Source organism: Alexandromys fortis, unplaced genomic scaffold (assembly GCF_014885135.2).
Source record: "Alexandromys fortis isolate MF-2015 unplaced genomic scaffold, M_Fortis_MF-2015_v1.1 scaffold_40, whole genome shotgun sequence".
NCBI lineage: Eukaryota > Metazoa > Chordata > Mammalia > Rodentia > Cricetidae > Alexandromys > Alexandromys fortis.
The window spans coordinates 1,170,932-1,191,138 of NW_026067966.1; the positions used below are offsets into that span (position 1 = coordinate 1,170,932).

Consider the following 20,207-nt stretch of genomic DNA (forward strand, 5'->3'; position numbering starts at 1 on the left):
TGGTGGCATATGCTTTTAATCCCAGCACTAGGGAGGCAGAGACAGGTAGATTTCTGCGAGTTTGAGGCCAGCCTGATCTACAGAACAAGTTCCAGAACAGGTTCCAGAGCAAGTTCTAGGACAGGCTCCAAAGTTACACAGAGAAATCCTGTCTTGAACCCCATTCTCCCTCCCCCAACAAAAACTAGCCTAAGAAGAACTCTAGATATGATTACAAGCAGAATCCTGGTTATACAAAGCAAGAACTGTTGACCTTTCTCTTAGAATTTACAGATGAGAAGCCAAACAAATTTCAGTAGGTTAAGATAGTTCAAATTTCCTGTTATTTTTGCCCATAGCCTCAAGATTCTTACTTATCTTACTTACTTTCACTAGTGACCAGACCACTCAGGAGTCTAAGATATAAATGAATAAGAAAAGGAGGTGAGGAGGAGAGAGGAAATAAGGAAAAAGAAAATGGAATCAAGGAAGGAAAAACTCAAGAAACTCACAAAGTCCACAGGGAGTAATGATTTAAAAAAAAAAAAAAGTGTGTCCTTTATAGTCCATGAGATGGTTCAGTAAAAACTCCTCAAGATTTTACTGAGTACAAACTTGGGTGCTGCGTTCAGTTTCCAGAAGCCATACCAAAGTGGAAAGAGAAAACGTCAATTCACAAAACTGTACTCTGACCTCTGCATGGTCCCTGACAATAATAACTTAAAAATTAAAAAAAATAATTATCCATTAAACAAAGGTTTTTTTGGCTACTGTCAGGTTTTCCCCCTTGTTACATTTTTTCATTTTTTTTATTAAATTTTTTTCATTTTACATACCAACCCCAGTTCCCCCTCCCTCTCCTTCTCCCACTCCCCCACCTCTCCCCACTTCCTGCCCTCCATCCACTCCTCAGAGAGGGTAAGGCCTCCTTTGAGGAGCCAATAAAGTCTGGCATATCAAGTTGAGGCAGGAACAAGCCCCTCCAAGCCCCATATCAAGGCTGAACAAGATATTCATTCCACCATAGTGAATGAACCCCCAAAAGCCAGTTCATGTACCCAGGGCAAGTCCTGGTGACATCTTGAATTTTGCATGCAAATGGATGGAAATAGAAAACACTATCCTGAGTGAGGTGTTTTCTCCTCCAACAGATCAAGCCAAATACCTACCACCCACATTCAGAGAGCCTAGTTTGGTCCCATGTGAGTTCCCCAGCTCTCGGTCCAGAGTCCGTGAGCTTGTTAAATTTAATAAAGCAAGAAGTAGTTGTGTTTAGATTTGCTTACAAGAGAGTCTAAGAGAGAGGAAAGGAGACACGTGTCAGCTATCACACATCCTGATTTAGAGGAACAGGAACAATAAGGAGTATGGGTCTAAGTGTACTCTACACACTGCTGCTGGTGACCATCGCTGCCCCATTGTTAGCTCCATCAGATTGAGCAATGTCTCAAAGATCAGTAAAGTGCATCTCGGGGTGTGTCTGAGATGGTGTTGCCAGAAAATATTAGCTCACAAGCGTTCTGATGGAGAGGGCTGATGAATCCCTTGAGGGACTCATATTATTGACAGTGGTACTTGGAGAGTGAAGGAGAGAATGTGAGTCTAAGATGGAAGAAGTGGTTCTCTGGAAGTGCATCCCGCATCCTTGGGCTCTTTCTCTCGTCCTTCCACTTTTTGTACCCCATCATGGGGGTGTCCCAACACAGGGTTCTGCTGCTAAGAGTTCTGTCCATTTACATGGGGGCCAAGCAACCACAGACACAACCCTACGCAGTCATGAACAAAATAAACCTTTCTTCTTCCTGAGTTGTTTATGTCAGGTATTTGCTTACAGTGGCACAAAAGCAACTAATAAGATATTCTTCATTTCCCTCGAATTCTGTCTGGATATTCAAATAAGAAACTGATTTTGAAAAGGAAAAAATCTACATAACAGAAATTGCTGAATTCATGTGTGTGAATGGGTGTTAATGGTTAAGGAAAAGAATGTGCTTTCGTTTAAAATGAGGAAAATGTGGTAGAGCATAACTCGGCCTCTAATTAAATACACACGCGGTCACATAAACACAAAAGCTCAAATGGAGGAAACGGACACACGTGGCGCAGATTTCAAGCGTGTTTCAGTTCAAGTCAGGAGCCCTTATCACAAGTTCAATGGCTGGATTTCACAGCTTCGACTGGCTGTTGTACATAGCCGCCACACGGCAGGGTTTGGGAACTGCCAGCAAAACCTCCGGCTCAGAAATGTCTCTCTCGGTTCCGTCCTGTGAAACTATAAATCAACCACATCGTGCTGCCCGGTTTGATATCGAGTTGACACAAGCTAGAGTCATCTCAGAAAAAGGAACCTCAAAGAAATGCACTAGTGAGATGCGGCTGTAGTAAATCTGTAGGGCATTTTCTTAATTAGAGGTTGATGTGGGCAGACCCGGCTCACTGGGGGCAGTGCCAGCCCTGGGCAGATAATCCTGGATGGTAAAAGACAGCAGACTGAGCAACCATAAGGAACAAGCCGCTAAACAGCAGCCCTCCATGGCCTATGTTTGAGCTCTTGCCTCCAGGTTTCTGCCCTGCTTGAGTTCCTGCCCTGACTTTCCTCAATAAGGGACTGTTACTTGGAATAGATAAACCCTTTCCTTCCCAAGTTGCTTTTGACCATAGTGTTTTTTATCAAAACAACAGAAACCCTAAGACATGCATCCTTCTTGACTGCTAAGGGATTACTGCTGCTTCACTTGAATTCAAAGAATCTCAAGAAAAGTGGCAAGAACATTCTTATGGCTTATGAATCATTAACTCCTTGTTGAAAATCGTTTTTTTTTTTTTTCTGATAGTTTCTGACCTTACAGTGAGAATAGGACATCAAAGTCCTTAGGTGGCGCCTTCAACTGTGCCAGCTCAGTGCCCCGGGGGAGGGAGAATGGGGTATGTCCGGATTTCAGTTAGACAGCAGATGTGGCTCTGTGACAGACAAACAGATAAAGGATGCTGGACACTCCTCAAGCTTCAAAAAGAAAGCTCGGTCACTCCCTGTGTGGGAAGTATGGACGTGAGAAGGGAAGAGAATGAGGGGAAAGCTACCTGTTTCATCACATACCACCGGTATTCAGATTAGTGAGGAGGGCCCGGCAGGCCGTCTGTACCTCATAACCTCCAGCTGCATGGAAACGGTGTAGGGCAATGACTGGATAAATCCAGAGTTGGGGCAGACAAACTCAAGTCCAACAAGGCTTCTATGACACTAACCGCCTGTGACCCTCCTTCCTGAACTTCGACCTTCATTCCTTCCAATGAGATGCTCCCTTCACTTTCTAGAAGTCCTTGTAGTCTGAAGTGACCACCAACCATGAGCTTTATAAGGTGCTTTAGAGACACATGCGGTAGGATATGTTTCAATCCCCTCACCCACTATACTGCTGATATTTTAGTTCAAACTTGTGAATACCCTGAAGCAACAGAGGAGCTCTTCAGAGCAGGCTTTAAAGAGCACCCACCAGGATGGATAGGAACTCAGTGGGCACGCTGAGCTTGCGGATGCATGCATGCATGTGTGTATGCATTTCCCTAGTACATTTTATGTTACAATATAGTATTCCATGTTATATATAATGTATTTTATAATAAAGTATATTGCTTTTTAGTATATGCTATGCCTCTTTTTATTTTTTTTAGAAAACTGAATTTAAGATTCTGAATTACTGGTGTGCTTTGCATAAATCCAGATGACACATAACACTTGCCACCTTGCTTTCTTATTTTTTTTAATTTTATTTACTTTTTTAATTTTATGTGCATTAGGTGTTTTACCTGCATGTATGTCTGTGTGAAGGTGTCAGGTCCCCTGGAACAGGAGCCAGACAGTTTGGAGCAGCCATTTGATTGTTGTTAAAAAAAAAAAAAAGGTAAAGAGAGAGCATTCTATGCCAATTAAATAAGATAAATTCCTGAGCTTTGCACCCTTAGATAAGCATGACCATCAGATAACCCACTCTTTCTATTTGCTTTCAGTTCTGTGTCTTTGGCCTCTGACTTAGCACAACACAGAAACCAAGCAGTAAAGAGACAGCCTACAGAATGAGAAACAATGTTTCAAAACATTCCTCTTACAGAGGGTTGGTGTGCAGAACAGATGCATAAGGAACTAAATGCAATTTGAACAAAGAAACCCCAAATAATCTGACTTTAAAAATGGAGCCGGGATATAAATAAATACATCTCCATGGAAGATAGTGGCATGGTAAACAATTTCATAAACTCTGACCAACTCTGTTAGCAGTTGAGAAACGAAAAATGTAAGCCCAAACTGCAATGAGATGGATCCCCACCTCAGCTAGAATGGTTTTGATCTAAAAGCCAAAGATGCTGTCAGGGATGTGGAGGAAAGACAGCTCTCCACTGTGAGCAGAAATGGGAAGTAGCAAGCTGTTCTGGAGAACTGTATGAACAGTCCTAAGAAACAGAAGGCACATTTGCCTTAGGAGACAGCCACTTCTGGATGTGGGTAAAAAGGAAAATGATATCAGCAGCTTAAGGAGCGACCTGCACACTCATATCGTTGCTGCACTTGTCCCAATGACAACTAAGATAAGGGATCAAGCTAGCTGCCCAACATGGATAAACTGGTAAATAAAATATGGCAGATGGAGGAAAGGGAACGCTTTTCAACCATAAAATAATAAAATGCTATCTTTTGAGGCAAAATGTATGGGACTGGGGGTGTTTATTGTGTAAAATAAGTAAGAAACAGAAAGATGAAAATATATGTTCTCCATCGTTATGGTTTAGATTTTTAAATTTTTCTGTGTGGTGTATGTGGTGCTAGTGTCTGGTGGGTTCACTACTTTGTGTGTGTGTGTGTGTGAATGTATGCATATGTTCATACAGATATGCATGTGTACACATAGATATGAAGGCTAGAAATCAACATCGAGTGTTTTTCTTCCATTGTTGTTTATATTTTTTTTCTTTTGATTCAGGGTTTCTCACTGAACCTAAAGCTCAGTGATTCAGCTTCAAGGATCCCTCTTTCTCAGCAGCTATCCTCTCTTAAACATGTGTGCTGAGTATCCAAATTCATACGTGTTCAGCATGCTCTTTAGCAGCTGAGGTACCTTCCCAGTCTCGTGGCTAAGATTTTAAATGACAACCAGTGACCATGTGTTAATGTGTGGTCTCAGGTAAGGACATCATCAGGAGGTGGTAAAGGGATTAGTAGGTAAGCCATAGGTGGAGGAAGTAGGTAGCAGAGGGCAAACATGCTCTTGGGAAATGCTGGAAATATGGCTCCTTCACTTCTCTTCCTTCTCCTTCCCCTCTTCCACCTCTCAATCCAACATGCTTGTCCTGTCATGATGTTCAGCTTTGCCACAATCATGAAGTAACAGGGACAAGCAATCTGGTCTGAAACCATGAACCCAAACCACACTTTCCACGTTGTCAATATCAAATATTTTGTCACAGCAATGGAAAACCAACATACTTATATGATTGTTGAAACATAATGAATTGTGGCGATGTATGGTGGTTTCCGGAGGCTGGGGGTGCAGGGGTGAGATGAGACAGTGAAGGTGGGAAAGCAGTCACACAGACAGAAGTAATCAACTCTGCACAGACAGAAGTAATCAACTCTGCTGTGCAGAGAACAGTGCAGAGGCTCTAGTGCACAGTAACCGGTCACATACTTCACAGATAAATATTAGAGCAACCTTAAAAGGCTCTAAACACACAGCAATGACAAAAAGCTGAGAGCACTAATTAGCATGATTTGACCAGTACATAGCATACATAATTACTGAAGTCTACATAATACTGCATATGTTTGAGCAATTCTTGTGCTAATAACTGTAAACAGAGACTGCATTTTCATTTCCTAGCTGCCCAAACCCAAATAATCACACAGAAAATATATTAATCACAACACTGCTTTGTTAATGGCTCAGGCATATTCCTCGCTAGCTCTTAAATTAATACATTTCTACTAATATATGTACTGCCACAGGGATGTGGCTTACCAGTAATATTGTGGCATCTTTCAACAACTACATGGTGTCTCTGACTCTGCCTATTTTCTCTCTTTATCTCTATTTGGATTTCCCACCTGGCTTTACTCTGCTAAGCCATTGGCTAAAATAGCTTTATACATCAAGCAATAAAAGAAACGCATATATAAAGAACATCCCACATCAAATAACTTTTTACTTTTATGTGAATGGAAATGCTAAATAATATGATTTGATCATTGCACATAGTACCCAATAAAATTTTATAATTAAAATTGTAGTTCTGTAAACATAACAGAAAAAATATCCATAATAAACATTTACCCTGTCTCTGACCACTAAGTCATGTAGAAAGTTAGCTACGTATCAAAGAAGTGATTTCAAATTTGATGTACAAAGGGTCAAGCAGTTTCAAAGGAGATCTGTGGAGGAGTGTGGCCACTAGCCTAGTTGTGAAGAAGCACCGGAGTCTGTTACTAGAGACACTGGAACAAACCTGAATTCTGCCAGTTATTCACTGAGTGCCAAAGACAGGATAAGGAATATCTTCTTGCCTCAACTAGCTCATCTGTGGTACGGTGGTGCACACGGCCCTGAACCCACTGAGTTGTCAGGAGGGTGAACCCGTTCTGAACCAGGAAAGGAGCATAGACACAGTAAACACACTAGAAGTGTTAACCAACCAGCTGCTCTCCAGGATCGCAATTCCTGCATTAGTGTTTTTAATCGCTGCTCATCAGCATCAGCATCAACATCACCATCACCACATCAACATGATCTCTCCTTTAATCCACTTTCCAGAACTGAGGGCAGTGGACCTGGAAGTGAGTCTGTGCCAAGTAGGACAGCACCCCCTTGAGGCCAGGACACGCAGAGGCTAGAGCCCACAAGTGCGTGCAGAAATCCCAGACCCTAGACTTCTCATCCTTGCTTTGTCAGTTGCCAGTCAGTCAGTGCTCAGGTTACTTACATTTATATTACCCCCTGTCACACCGCTCTGTGGGCAAAATTCTCAAGCACCAAACAGCACACCTTCAGGTAAATTTCATGGTAGACTAGAGGGCAGGCTTCTGCTCTCCAGCCCTAAAGCTTAGTTCCTGGGAAGAAGAACTGGGAATTCTGAAATACATACACGTTTCTAAAAGTCCTTGTGATTGGAATATTGAAATGGCTCAGCAGGTCATGACACCTGCTGCCAAGATAGACACAACCTGGCTTCCAAGCCCTAGACTCATGTGGTAGAAAGGAGAAAACTGACTCCCAAGAAGTTGTTCTCTGACTTCTGCATGCTAGGCATTGCACACACATGTGTGTACACATTCTCTATAAGAAAGTAAACAGTAACCACACCATGAGGATCAAGAAGACCTTTTACAAGAAATAAAACAGGAAAGAAAACATACTTGAGATTATCTTACTTGGACACTTGTATTTCCTCTGCTTGTTTGTACACTGCATTTCCTACAATCCCTTTCTCCATGACTCCCACATTCAGTGAACTTTCACTCTGTGCTGATTGAACAAATGTGTGGTAAAAGGTGAAGACACCCAGAATCTCATCATGCAAGAGAGAGGCACAGCAAGTAGTTACCCAGTTGCAGAACTACACATAGCCTATGAGGCTCAAAGCACCTCCAGTGAGAGTCCTAAGGGGATACAATGGGCTATCTTGTTAAAAAAGAAAAAAAAATAAAAGAAAAAAGAAAGAAAAGGAAAAGGAAAAAAAGAAAAAAAGAAACAAAACTCCACTAAAGGAAAAAAAAAGTGGCAGCAATAGAGGAGAACACACAAAGACCCAGCTGCCCGAAACATGAATAGCCTGGCAGAGCAATCTCTCCAGGACCCACTGAGAATACAGATCAGAGGGAATCCGGCTATCCAAGATGAGCAAGGGTCTCATGATGCTAACCTTCACCCATTCTCAACTCCCCCTCCCGTTTGATTCTTCCTGCCTCTTTTCCTTCCCAAAGTAAAAGTTATGCAAGTTCATCTTGGGAGCTATTAGGGAAGAAGAAGCAATTCTGTGTAAAGACGGGGGTCCCCAAACCCTGGCCCCGCAGCTGGGCCAGCATTACATTATGCTCATTATTCCTAGGACTCACGAGTCTGAGAGAGAGCTCCTTCTGCAGCTGGCGTCTTGTGAGTTGAGTTACTCACTGGCGAAAAAAGAGAGGAAACAGTGGACTCTGTTCTTGAGGATGACTGGGGAGGAGAAAGGGGGAGGTTTGGGGATTTTTTAACAGAAATGTCAGAATTTCCAAGGTCTAACCTTTAAAAAAACAAACAAAGGAATATGACTTTGAAAACAAGCATGGCATTGTCATTGGGGGGGAGAAAAAGGCAGTTGCAGCATATTTCCAGTTAAAATTTAGGGGTAATAAGTCAATAGCGTTCAGTCTGAGAATCACATGTTGAGGGCTTTCTTCTTTAGGGCAGAACGGTCAGATAAAATGGAAATGCTCAGGGACATGCAGAGCTGCTGGCCCTGACCCCTGATTCTAGGAGTGCCAGCATCTATCCCTTAAATCATCACCAATTCTAAGGATGCAGAGTTCACACAGTTCTTTGATGGTCTAATGGGATGTCTTCCACCTTGGCTACAGAAACTCCTCCTGAATTCAGCTGAAATCACAGCTAACTTCTCTTCGTCCGGCTAGCCAAACACACTGATACCTGGACACTGTCAGTACACATGCCCCATAATATCCATACCTGAAATCCTCTTCTGATGTGGGAAGTCCTTCTGTATATGTGTTGCTTTTATTGGTTAATGACTAAATAAACTGCTTTGGCCTTTGATAGGGGAGAGTAATTCTAGGCGTGGGGCGGGGGAGAGGAGGAGCAGCTAAACTGAATGCTGGAAGAAAGAAAGCGGAGTCATAAGAAGCCATGTAGCCACTACTGCAGACAGATGCGCTAGAACCTTGCTAGTAGGCCAAAGCCAGTGGCAATACACAGATTAATAAAAATGGGTTAACCAAAGATATAAGAACTAGCTATCAATAGCAGCCGGAAATGTACAAGCGCCCCTGCCTACGCTCTTATTCTTAATCTCTTTTTTAAAAATCATGTGTATATGTGTGTGTGTGTCTATGAATGGGCATTGCATTTGTGAGTGAAGGTCCCTGTGGGTGCCTGAAGAGGGCATCAGATCCCCTAGGGCAGTGGTTCTCAGCCTTCCACATGTTGCGACCCTTTAATACAGTTCCTCATGTTGGGGTGACCCCAATGATAAAATTGTTTTTGTTGCTACTTCATAGCTGTAATTTGCTACTGTCATGAATCATAATGTAAATATCTGCTGTGCAGGATATCCGATATGCTATGCAACCCCTGTGAAAGGGTCATTCAATCCCCCAGAGGGGTCATGACCCACAGTTTGAGAAACACTGCTCTAGAGCTAGTGTCACAGGTGGTTGAAGGCCACCTGAATTGGGCACCAAAAACCTAAGTCTGGTCACTTAATTCTGATCTCCACAAAAATGTAAGTGTTCTGTAACCACTGAACTATCTTTTCACCTTGCCAGGTCCCCATCTCCCCAGATCCTTAGATCCGCAATATCTTTTCCGAAGTAAAATAAATGAGAATAGCTTGAAGGCAGTACTTGTACGTGGGAAAAAGATGAATACTGAACTCTATACACTCTTCAGAAAAATGAAGCTTTCATGGATTTCTTTATTCCCCTAGAAAATGACCGCACCTCTCTTCTCTGCTTCCTTCCTGTCACCCCTCTCCCTTTCTCTCTCCTCCCTCTTCCCCCTACTCCTTATTACCCTGTTTCCCTGTCAAACACACACACACACACACACACACACACACACACACACACACACACCCTTTTATAGCTGGATGAGCTTGCTATGGCTTCTTTGTCTTGTTTTTGAGCCAGGGTTTCACTATGTAGCTCTGGCTGCCCTGGAACTCACCATGTAGACCAGGCTGGCATTGAACTCTCAGAGATCCGCCTCCCTCTGCCTCCAGAGTGATGGGATTAAAAGAGCAATGCCAGTACACCATCTTCTTTCTGAAGCTTCTTTGAACTCTCCCTTGCATTTTAAGCGCACACTTTGGACTCCATCAAATGAAGCTGTCCTCCTTACATTCAACCCCATGTGCTTCAAGTCATCATCTTCTCTAACAGGAGCGGAACTCAAGATGACAAGAGGACATTTTCCAAAGGGTACACATGAACTTATTTCCAGTTACTTTCCAAAGGTCAGTATTTTTCTAGTTCCTTGGCTCTTCACCAGTGTTACACATGACAGACCCAAGGCCATTTTATAATTCTCTCCCTCTAGTCAACTATTCTTGGAAAGGAGAGTTACCCTATCAAAGACACCCTTTTAAAAATGGAGTCTTAACTTGCCTAAATCCTTGCTACAATTAGAACAATATCGAAACTCCTTGGCATGGCCATAAAACTCTGCTTAGCTTGACCACCCCGCTCAAATCTTCCTCAGCCTCCCAAATTCACTGGCCTATTTCTTTCCCTTTAAAGTGACTACAAGCCCACATCCACTTCGAAGACTCAGCATTCCTTGTTCTTTTTACCTGAAGAAAGTGTCCCAGAAGCTCTTAACAAACTGGCTCTCACCAGTCAATGGCTTGCACATGTGTTCTCTCCTCCCTAGACTCACAAGGAGCAGCTAAAATTCCATAAAGACGTTGTGGCTCTTGTCCACATTCTGCCCCTGAGCCTGGCAGGCTCTGAGCAGGCAGTAAGTATGCGTGGAATGAAAGAAAGGATGTGCGAGGGTTTGTGCGACAACTGTCACCCCAGATTGCTGCAGGTTCCAACCTGACCGCAGCTATGCAACAACAAGAAACCTGACCTGCTTCTCCGACAGGAAGTGAGGAGGAAGGTGGGTCCAAGAGGTTTTTAAAAGATATTATAAGCAAATGCGCATTTTTCTCTTCTCCTTGTTATGTTTTCTCCACCCTAAACAAGCTCCTGAGGGCAAATATGCATGAAACATATTTTTTTTGTTATCACTAAACTTATTTCTATATTCACTAACTCAAGCAAAATAAAATAGGATATGAGGGGAAAAAAACCTTAAAACTTACCATAATTGGATATTTTGTTTCTAGTTTCGTTTCCATGTCAGGGTTGTAGTTGCATAAATGAAAAAGGGTGCTTTTGTTTTTAACAGATTCTGAGGCATGAATATTTAGTATAAAATCTGAGAGCGGAAGCAAAGAAAAATGCAAAATAACACCCAAGGAGACTTGGGAAGTTTCAAGTATTGTTTTGCTTTGGTTTGGGTTGGGTATTTTCATTCTTTAAGATATGTTTTATTCAGATTATTAAGATATTGTTTTATTCAGATTGTAAATACAAAAGGAGAACTACCATGAGAGACAAAACCCCTTGTGGACAGGAAAGATGGTTTAACGCTCAAGAAAGCTTGCTGCTCTTGCAGAAGCCTGGAGTTTGGGTCCCAGCACCATATCCAGAAGCTCATAACTGTCTGAAAGTCCAGCTCTTAGGGTTCTACCTGCTCTTCAATTAAATGAGCATCTACATGCACACATGCACACACATACATAGACACACACACACAGAAAAATAATCTTAAAAAAAATAAAATTTCCCTTATGAAACTTAAAGTTCCTCACAACCACTGAAAGAACAATAAGAATACTATTTTTTCACACATACTAAAACCTATATGGTTGAGGGGTATCCCCCAAATGATGAAGAATGTTCCTATTATTGAGAGAAAAACCAGGATGTGAGTTCAAACTAACACCACTCAATATGCTTGCTAGTCATGCAATATTTTTGCTCTTGAAGCATGAACACCACTGAGAAACAAGACCTTCATGTTACGCATGCTTGTGTCTGTCCCACCAAGAGAAACACTGTTGGCCCCATGTCTGGTACCTTGCATCCACTATGAGTCCTCGTCTTCATCAGCGGTGTGGTGGTACACAGCTCAATGGCTTCCGGTTCATGGAAGATGACCGCTGGCATAGGTTCCTTTTTCAGTGTCAGGACATTCAATTTAGACTTCAGCATGGTCTGGAAGTGCTAAAAAACGCAGAGAAACAAACCAAGAGAGTTAAATCACTTGGATATGTATCATGATTCAATTGCATGTCAAACTTAGTAGCAAATGCTTTGTCTTGATAATTTTGTTGGAGAAGGTGAGGTCAAGAGATATTTACTCAATTGAGTGGGCAAAATCCTGTGAAGACTAGGCTAAAATGAAGCTGTGGAGAACAGTCAGTCCCCAGTAGAGACATGAAGACACAAGTACATGGTGGCATCACCTCACCCGGGATTTGATCATCTGAAAAGATTGTCCAAGGTATCATGTGTATGGATTCCTAGAGACATGATCTGTGTAGATTCAGCATCTGCTGGAAGGATGCTCAGGGAAGGACAATAAAGGGTTCAATGGAAGAGCCCATGTAACCTCTCTCCTGAGCCATCTGTAGGACCTTGGGAAATTTTCTGCTCAGTGGGCTCTTCTTCTCTGTTCTCTCCAGCCAGGACTCTAGGATCCCAGGACTAATAGGCAGCCCAATGCATCAGTTTTGAAAACCGTTCTAAATGTGGCTGTATTTGACCATTGCTGTATGTGTGTTCTAGCTTCATTTCTGTCACTGTGATAAAATGCTCTGTCCAAAAGAAACTCTGAGAGGAAAAAGTTTATTTCAGCCTACACTTCCAGGTCACTCGGGAAAGTCAGGACAGGAACTCAGAACAGAAATTTGTAGGCAGTAACCACAGAGGAATGTTGCTTACTGACTTAATCACTTGCTAAGTCCAGCTACCCCCGGAATGATGCCAGCCACATCAATCATTCATTAAACAAGACCATTTCTCACAGACCAGTATGGTTGAGGCACCTCTTCAGCTGAGCTTTCCTCCTCCCAGATGACTTTAGATCCTGTCAAACTGGCAATAAAACTAACCATCCAACCCCAGGTTTTATCTTCATTTAGACCATTGTCATGGCATCCAAAGTGTTTCTTTCACTCCCAATATTCTTCCTATAAAAGTATCACCACACAGAAGCCAAAGAGATTCTTCTAAACTTCATCTATGGTATAGTATGCCATGCTTTTACTAAAACTCTCCCAAGCATCCTCATTTCTTCATTTTTTTAAAAAAAAGAAAAGCCTTTATTTAGTTGCTAAAGTTATTCATAACTCAGAGACCTACTGTCCCTCTGGTTCCATCTCTCACCTTCAGGCTTTCAATTATGGTTCCAGCCACCACAGCCTCCTTAGTGTTTGAGAATACACCAGAGACACGTGTGTCCTGGAACCTCTAAACATGCACTTCCACCCAAGGTATCTGGAAAGCTGGCTTCCCCACTTTTATAAAAAGCCTTTGCCATGTATCCTTGCGAGCAGTATTGTCTAAAAGTGTATACACACATGTATACACACACACACACACACACACACACACACACCTCTAACTTCATGGGCATGCAAGCTGTGCAAAACACAGAACCCTATGCTCAAGAGAGTCACACCCTTACAGGAATTCTTGCTTGGGTTAGTATTCTTATTTCAAAATACTTAACAACTGCATCTTTAGATTTATATTTTTCAAGTGACACCCATGGCAGGGTGGAGCACGGTCATTCAGAAAACAGTAACAACGGGGACCTCCTCAATCCTCACTTATCAGTTGGGTCAGTGACGACCCATGACTAAGAATTCTGTTGGGACCAGGTACCTAGAATGTATCAAGAGTCAAAGTGAGTATAAAATAAGTATAAGAATAATAATAAGTATTATAAGCCTATGACCAAGGAAGCAGAGATACAAACAGCCCAAGAAGCCACCCTTAGGAGTCAGAATTGTCTTCAAGTCTTCAAGTGTGAAGTCAGCTGTGTTCCAGGAAAACAAGCCATCAAGATTCCTCGCCTATGCTTTCCCTGGCACCACTTCATTGTATCGGGCAACAGCCTACACCGCAATAACAGCAGAGGAGGAAAAGGGGAGGTGGAACAACCACAGTCACTGCCCTCTGTGGTCCTTCCCTGCTCATTACCTGGCCCAAGGCAAAGCATGATATGCATTTATCAAGAAATAAAATCCAAATGGGCAGGGCAGCCTCATGCAGCACCTTCATCCCTTGAATAAAAGCAAACCACAGGCTCAACTAAGAAACATCAACTGCACGGGCTGTTACCCTGTTGCACCGAAGGTGAGCATAGCATCACAGAAACTCAGGTCAGTCATCTAAAGCTTATGTTCTTTTTTTCTTCCTTGGAGAAGAATTAAATAGTAAACAATGATAAGAAACCACTAGGACGTTCTCAGAAAGAGATTCGTGAGCCAAGCAGAAAGCTTTGTCTTTTTCCTATGCTCTGATTAGGAGACACTGAATTTGCATTTTGCACTGGAGCCTGCACATTGTGTAGATAGCTGAGCACACACATGCTCTGCACTGTCTCCCCCTCCCCTTCCTTTATTGTCCTTACCATTCACCACACCTTATCATCTCTATAAAATCGTGTACTTGTTTTTGATTATCAAAACATAAGAACCACAGGTGCCCAGGCTCTTTAATCCCATGAACTAGCAAAGGCACCGAAAATGGTGCCTCACTAAGCACAGAGATCCAAGGAACATTCTGGAAGGTAGGGAAACTGATGGATGAAAGAAAAATGCAAACACAGATTTAAAGCAATGACCTCTAATCAGAGGTCATAGACTAATCTTGGTACCAGGTTGTCTTTCCAGGACCTCCTATTATTTTATTTATATATTAAGAATAAACTGTCCCAAACAGTTCTTTAACTACCTCATATAACTCATGTAAAAGTACAAAGGTTTGGGAATTCATAGCATGTCGAAGTATGTATTTTAGGAGTCATCAAATGTGCCCACTGTCTAGACCACAGTGCCCAGTTATTGAACCTGACATTCACCAGGGTATTGGTGTGGTAGTGTTTTGCAGACAGGACTGAAGGTTTGCGGTAAGGGAGACTGTTCTAGATAATTCAGGTGGGACCATCTACTAAAAGACTTTTAAGACTGGAGCTCAGGCTTCTCCGATGAGAAAGAATACTTCCACTGTGGACTAGACCCAAGTCCGGGAGTCCTAGCCTCTTCCTCCTGATAGCCTGCCTACAGTCTCAACTTCAGGCTTGCCTAGCCAGCGCCCATGATGAACATGCAAGTTCCTCCATGGAGGATCTGTATATGCTACTAGTTCTGTGTCTCTGCTTGAAACTTAAAGGATGCAACCACCTTTTAAGAAACAAAATGACCGGTTCTGATATAGTTTTAATCTCTAGGTAATGTAAGGAGAAGAGGCTTGTCCTTACATTACCTAGAGTGTTCGACAGATGGGAAGGGAGAAAAGGGGAAGACGGGAAGGGAGCGGAGGGGAGGGGAAGAAGTTTTCATGTTAAGCTGAAAGCCTCTGTATGGCTCCTTGAAGATTTCTGTCCACTGGAAGTGTAGTGTTTGGGGCTGCAGTGTGGTACAAGTCATCTATCTGAAGACCGCCATGAGGGTCACCGAGCAAGAGAATGAGCAGAAAAAGAAACTGCTTGTGAGAAAGAAACTAGGGTGGAAAGATGAGGAAGATAAATAGAAGAGACACTCCAAAGATCAAGTGTCCAGTGGGGGAGGGGATCTGTCGCCGCCAATCTCTTCTACCATGGAGCAGTGAGCCTCCAGGAGCTCCCAGAAGCCGTTGGTCCAAAGAGTCACATTCTGACTCCTGACACACAGGAAGTTCCTAAAATGATTCTAAATGTGGGTTCCCTTTCAGGAAAGTAAGACAGTCACACTACCTAGAACTACTGCGATTGTGGTCAGGTCACTACTGCCATCATCATAGGACCAAATCCCACAGCTATAGGCTCAGTCACAACACACAGGAGGTTAGAGGTTGCCAAAAGGCCCCAGTGCTGACCTGTGACTATCTGGCAAGAGAGCAAAATAAAAGAAATGAACAGGTAAAAAGAAAATCCAAAGGCTAGAGAGATGGCTCAGTGATTTAGAGTGCTTGCAAATGCCCCACCAAACCAGAGAATTCACACCACACACACACACACACACACACACACACACACACACACACCACCTAAGTCTTATTATCATTATTTTGGGATGCTGGAGATTGAAGCCACGGTCTCAAGCTTGCTGGTCTTCCAGAGCACCCATGTTCAGCTCTTAGCACGCACATCATGACTCACAAACACCTGTAACTCAGCCCCAGATGATCTGAGACCTCAGTGGCCTCCATGGCACCTGCACTCATTTGATACACATACATGAATAAAAATTTCAAACATACACTAAGGTAGGAAAGACAAAGATAGGAGTAAGAAAATAACTTCAGCACGCTGTGCTGTGCAACCTCAGCCCCCTAACTCTTCAGTCGGAGCGTACATAGCCAGCCAGACTCAGGTCAAACCGTCACACACTGATCCATGCCACACATCCCTCCTGAGTAGCTGTGCTCAGATGAATATGGGGTCAGCACAACAGAAGAAATAAAATGTCAGTCTCTGCTTGGAGGCTCCTAGAAGTTTGTAGAGACTCAAATCACAAGACAAATAACAGGCCTGGGTGACCTCTTCAAGACAGATTGAAAAAGCTATGGTAATAAAATGAAATAGAGAACATGGTTCTTTAAGTAGAAATTCTATCTCCTAATAGTTTTGTCCTCTTTGCCTCCTATGGAAAAAGATGAAGATAAAGAGGGGAAATAATGTAGATGCTCGATGAGCTGTTATGTCTGCTGGGATTCATCTCTTATGGTAAATTAACATTAAATCTAACTTTGGCCTTGCTATTTTAAGTCTTAGGTACCTAACTGCAAGCGTAGGAGCTATTTTTGCTAAGAGCACTTGGCTGCTCCATTCCTAGGGGAAACTTCACAAATATTTATACCCTCAGTTTAGGAAAATGTGTATGCCATAGGCTGACTGAGTACCACATAGCCATATCTAAGAGTCTTGGTTTATAGGAAACTCAAGGTTGGCTGTATCTTTTCTAAGAGATTAACAAATATGGCTGCTAGATTGGCAATGTAACCTTATCCTTCAAGGCCAGTCTTAGACTGAAAAGCCTAGAGAACAGAAAATCTGTGATGTGGAGAGACAGCCCGTTGGCATCCTTCAGCCCATAGCTCCAGATGTGTCTGATGCTCTTATAATATGAATTAATATATTCTTTTTCCTGCTTTAGTGGGCTTAAGCCAGATACCTGTTCCTTGCAAACAAAATAACCCACTACAAACTATTTGGAACAAAATAAATATATTCATGAAAATAAAATGCAGCCCTAGGAAGGCCAGTATGAGATTACATTTATAAACCATCAAAACACAAACATGCTATCTTAAAAAAAAAAAAAAAGAATCTCATACTTCTTTGAAAAGTCAAGGCACCATGATAAAGCACCCACTCACAATTCAAACACTGACTGCTTCAAAAACTGAGCTGCGACCTCATATCGGTTCAGCTAACTGCATGTGGGGTTCACCAGAAGTAGCAATAGTAAAAAGCAGTGATCAAAACCTAATTAAAATTCAAAGATATAATGAAATGTGGGTCTTTCTGGTAGCAGTCTACTATATGAAGCACGATTTCATTACTCCTTGGTTCTAAACACACAACGTGTACCCTTGACCCTGTACAAACCTTCACACTGTGTAACACCAATAGATACTGCCCGAAACACCTGGGCTCACAGTAGAGACTCTCATGCATAACAGATTGTAGTATTTGTGATGTACATTCAAAGTTTTCTGTTCTCATAGAGATACGATAGTCTGCACAACTTCTGATATTCTCCTACCTACAATCACTTCTCAGGATTCCTACTAGAATATGTGCTTTTAGAATTAATGCTTGGGTTGCTGATTTGTAACAAGAACAGAATTTTCAACAATTTCTAAAATGGCCTTAAACGCATTTCTTCCATTTTGTACTACATGTTCATGAAAACATTCTCAATATTGGCAATTATAAAATCGAAATACCAAGAAACACTGAGAAATGTTGAAGCCACTCCCTGTTTTCAATAACACACATTCAGTCAAGATATATCTACTTATTAAAAATAAATGCGCATGTCTAATAATACTTCATTATTGTATGAAATTGTTTCCATCTATAATGACTAATAAATTTTTTGTGTTTGCCAGGGAATATTTCAAAATGATATTTATGCTTTATCAGTAACCAGTTGACTTCTGTGCCTATTTTACATACCTATATCCACAGAAGTCACAAAAAAAATTCTTGCGAAAATTACTTCCCAAGTACAAAGTGTCTAAGAAGCCATGATACAAAATAAGTCATATAATCCAAAGGTTGTGTCTCAGATGAAGTTCTCAGAACCATGCCACAGTAAGGCAATCTCCAGGTCTCAAGTGATGGCCACATGGTGTAACAGCTATGACAACTGATTGATGACAAGGACTTCACCACATTACGAAGACCTACATATGATCCCCAGCTCTTTCAGAACTCCATGGCCTTGCCCTCCACTTGAGACTGTGTTCTCTAATCTGCCAACTCTCGAATGCGAAACCCGGACACAGCAGGAAGGGATCTCTCACTGGCTCATCACACAGCTAACCAGGCACAATGAGGATAATGCAACTTCCAAGCACACAATCCAGCAGCATTGTCTAAAGGCCACGCAAGAGGAACAGCAGCCTGGAGCCTGGAAAGGCTACTGCCTCTTAACCAAAGCTGCCCAGAGCGCCGTAAAGAAAATGTGTCTTTCATTCATAAGGAGAAGAGAAGAATGGGGGAAATTAGGGCACTGCCCTGGACAAATGAGGCAGAGCTCAGTTTTCTGCATTTGGTGCTTTATGAGTGTTCCCGAAATAGAGCCTCTAAATCAAACCCCATTATGCGAATGGGGCCGTCACTGTGCCCTGTATAATTTTACAGTTGGCATCGCTTTCTGCTCCCATTCAGACATTAATCTCTCACAGTTTTGCTGGCAGGGATTTACATGTTTTACCAATTCAAATTGGATGTATCTCACCTTTGTATTGATTCTGTATCCAAAACATAAAGCATCTCCAGAAGGCAAGTTCTATCCCCTTTTTCACAAGATTCCAAAAACTCTATCTTCAAATTAGGACGAAGTCCTGATGTTACTATTACTCTCACCTTACCTCTTGATGCCCCCTAGCAGTCCGCTGTAACTTCGGCATCACTAATCCAGTAGTGCCCTAACCAAGCTTCTGAAATGCTAAAGGTTCTGAAGAGGACCAGAAGGAACAAGTGGGGAGATCAGAGAAATGGGAAACTTCAATATTCTGAACAAATGCTAATTTGTACAAGTACTTGAAATCCTCAGTCCTTGGAACTGCAGCCAAAAACACTCATAAGAAGAATGACACTCCAGGGTGGCTCCCTCCTGTGTACCTTCAGATAAAATCTATTCAGACTACAAATAAGAGAGAAGAAATCACAGTGATGCTCTTTGAACACTTTTATAAGATGTTCAGCCTATTTTTGCATGAATTTCAAATTCCAAATATTTTGTTCTTGCAGTTCACAGGAAAAGCCTAAAAGGAAAACAGCTTTTTAAATAAATAACAAATAATCTATACATAATTGGGGCTAATGAAGAGCAAATAAAGGAAGTTGTACTTTTATTTAAATATTTTGAATGCAAAGGGTTTGGTCTGTACATTTAATTTGCTCTTTTTGAAAAGAAATCCAGATTAGAAAACCTCCCCTAATCTAGGAGACAAATAGGGCCATTTGACTGCAAGAACTAGCATTTTAATGTAGACTGTCAGACCATTGTTTTAAGAAAAGAAAGACCTACAAGACATTGACATTTACTCTTGTGTTGTAAGTCAATCATTCCCACTGAATGTCATACTCAAAACAGCTCTGGCTTCACTTTCAAAGTGTCTGTTCAAACACCCCTATGTTTAAAAGCTTGTCTGTGTTTATTAAAGACAGGCTACCAATGAACTAACTGAAAATAGTTGCATTTATACATCCAAATTTATTCACAGTAATAATAAACATTTTTATTTTTCCAATGTCACAGATTCACTCAGGAAAGTACATTGAGAAACACATTAATATCTACATGCCCAGCCAGCAAGGCCATGAAAAACACTTAAGCAAGAAGAGACTCCCTCACTCAGGGAACAGATGACTGTATGTGCCCATGTCAAGTGTGTATATATAAATAAACATATACCCACACATGCACACATAGGTATACATGTGTATGCATATTAATTAAATTATGCTTGA

At 41.8% G+C, this 20,207-nt stretch overlaps 1 protein-coding gene and 1 long non-coding RNA gene across 4 annotated transcripts in view; one reads left to right on the forward strand and one right to left on the reverse strand.

The window, feature by feature from the left end:
* LOC126508761 (uncharacterized) overlaps nt 1-20,207 on the forward strand; it is a 355,346-nt gene that overhangs the window by 220,069 nt on the left and 115,070 nt on the right. The window lies entirely within an intron of this gene.
* The window catches only part of Pid1 (phosphotyrosine interaction domain containing 1), a 230,254-nt gene that overhangs the window by 105,086 nt on the left and 104,961 nt on the right, over nt 1-20,207 (reverse strand). For both annotated transcript variants that reach the window (XM_050154169.1, XM_050154168.1), the window contains exon 2: nt 11,867-12,013. In XM_050154169.1, coding sequence (XP_050010126.1) covers nt 11,867-12,013 — 147 coding nt within the window. The remainder of the gene's footprint in view (nt 1-11,866; nt 12,014-20,207) is intronic.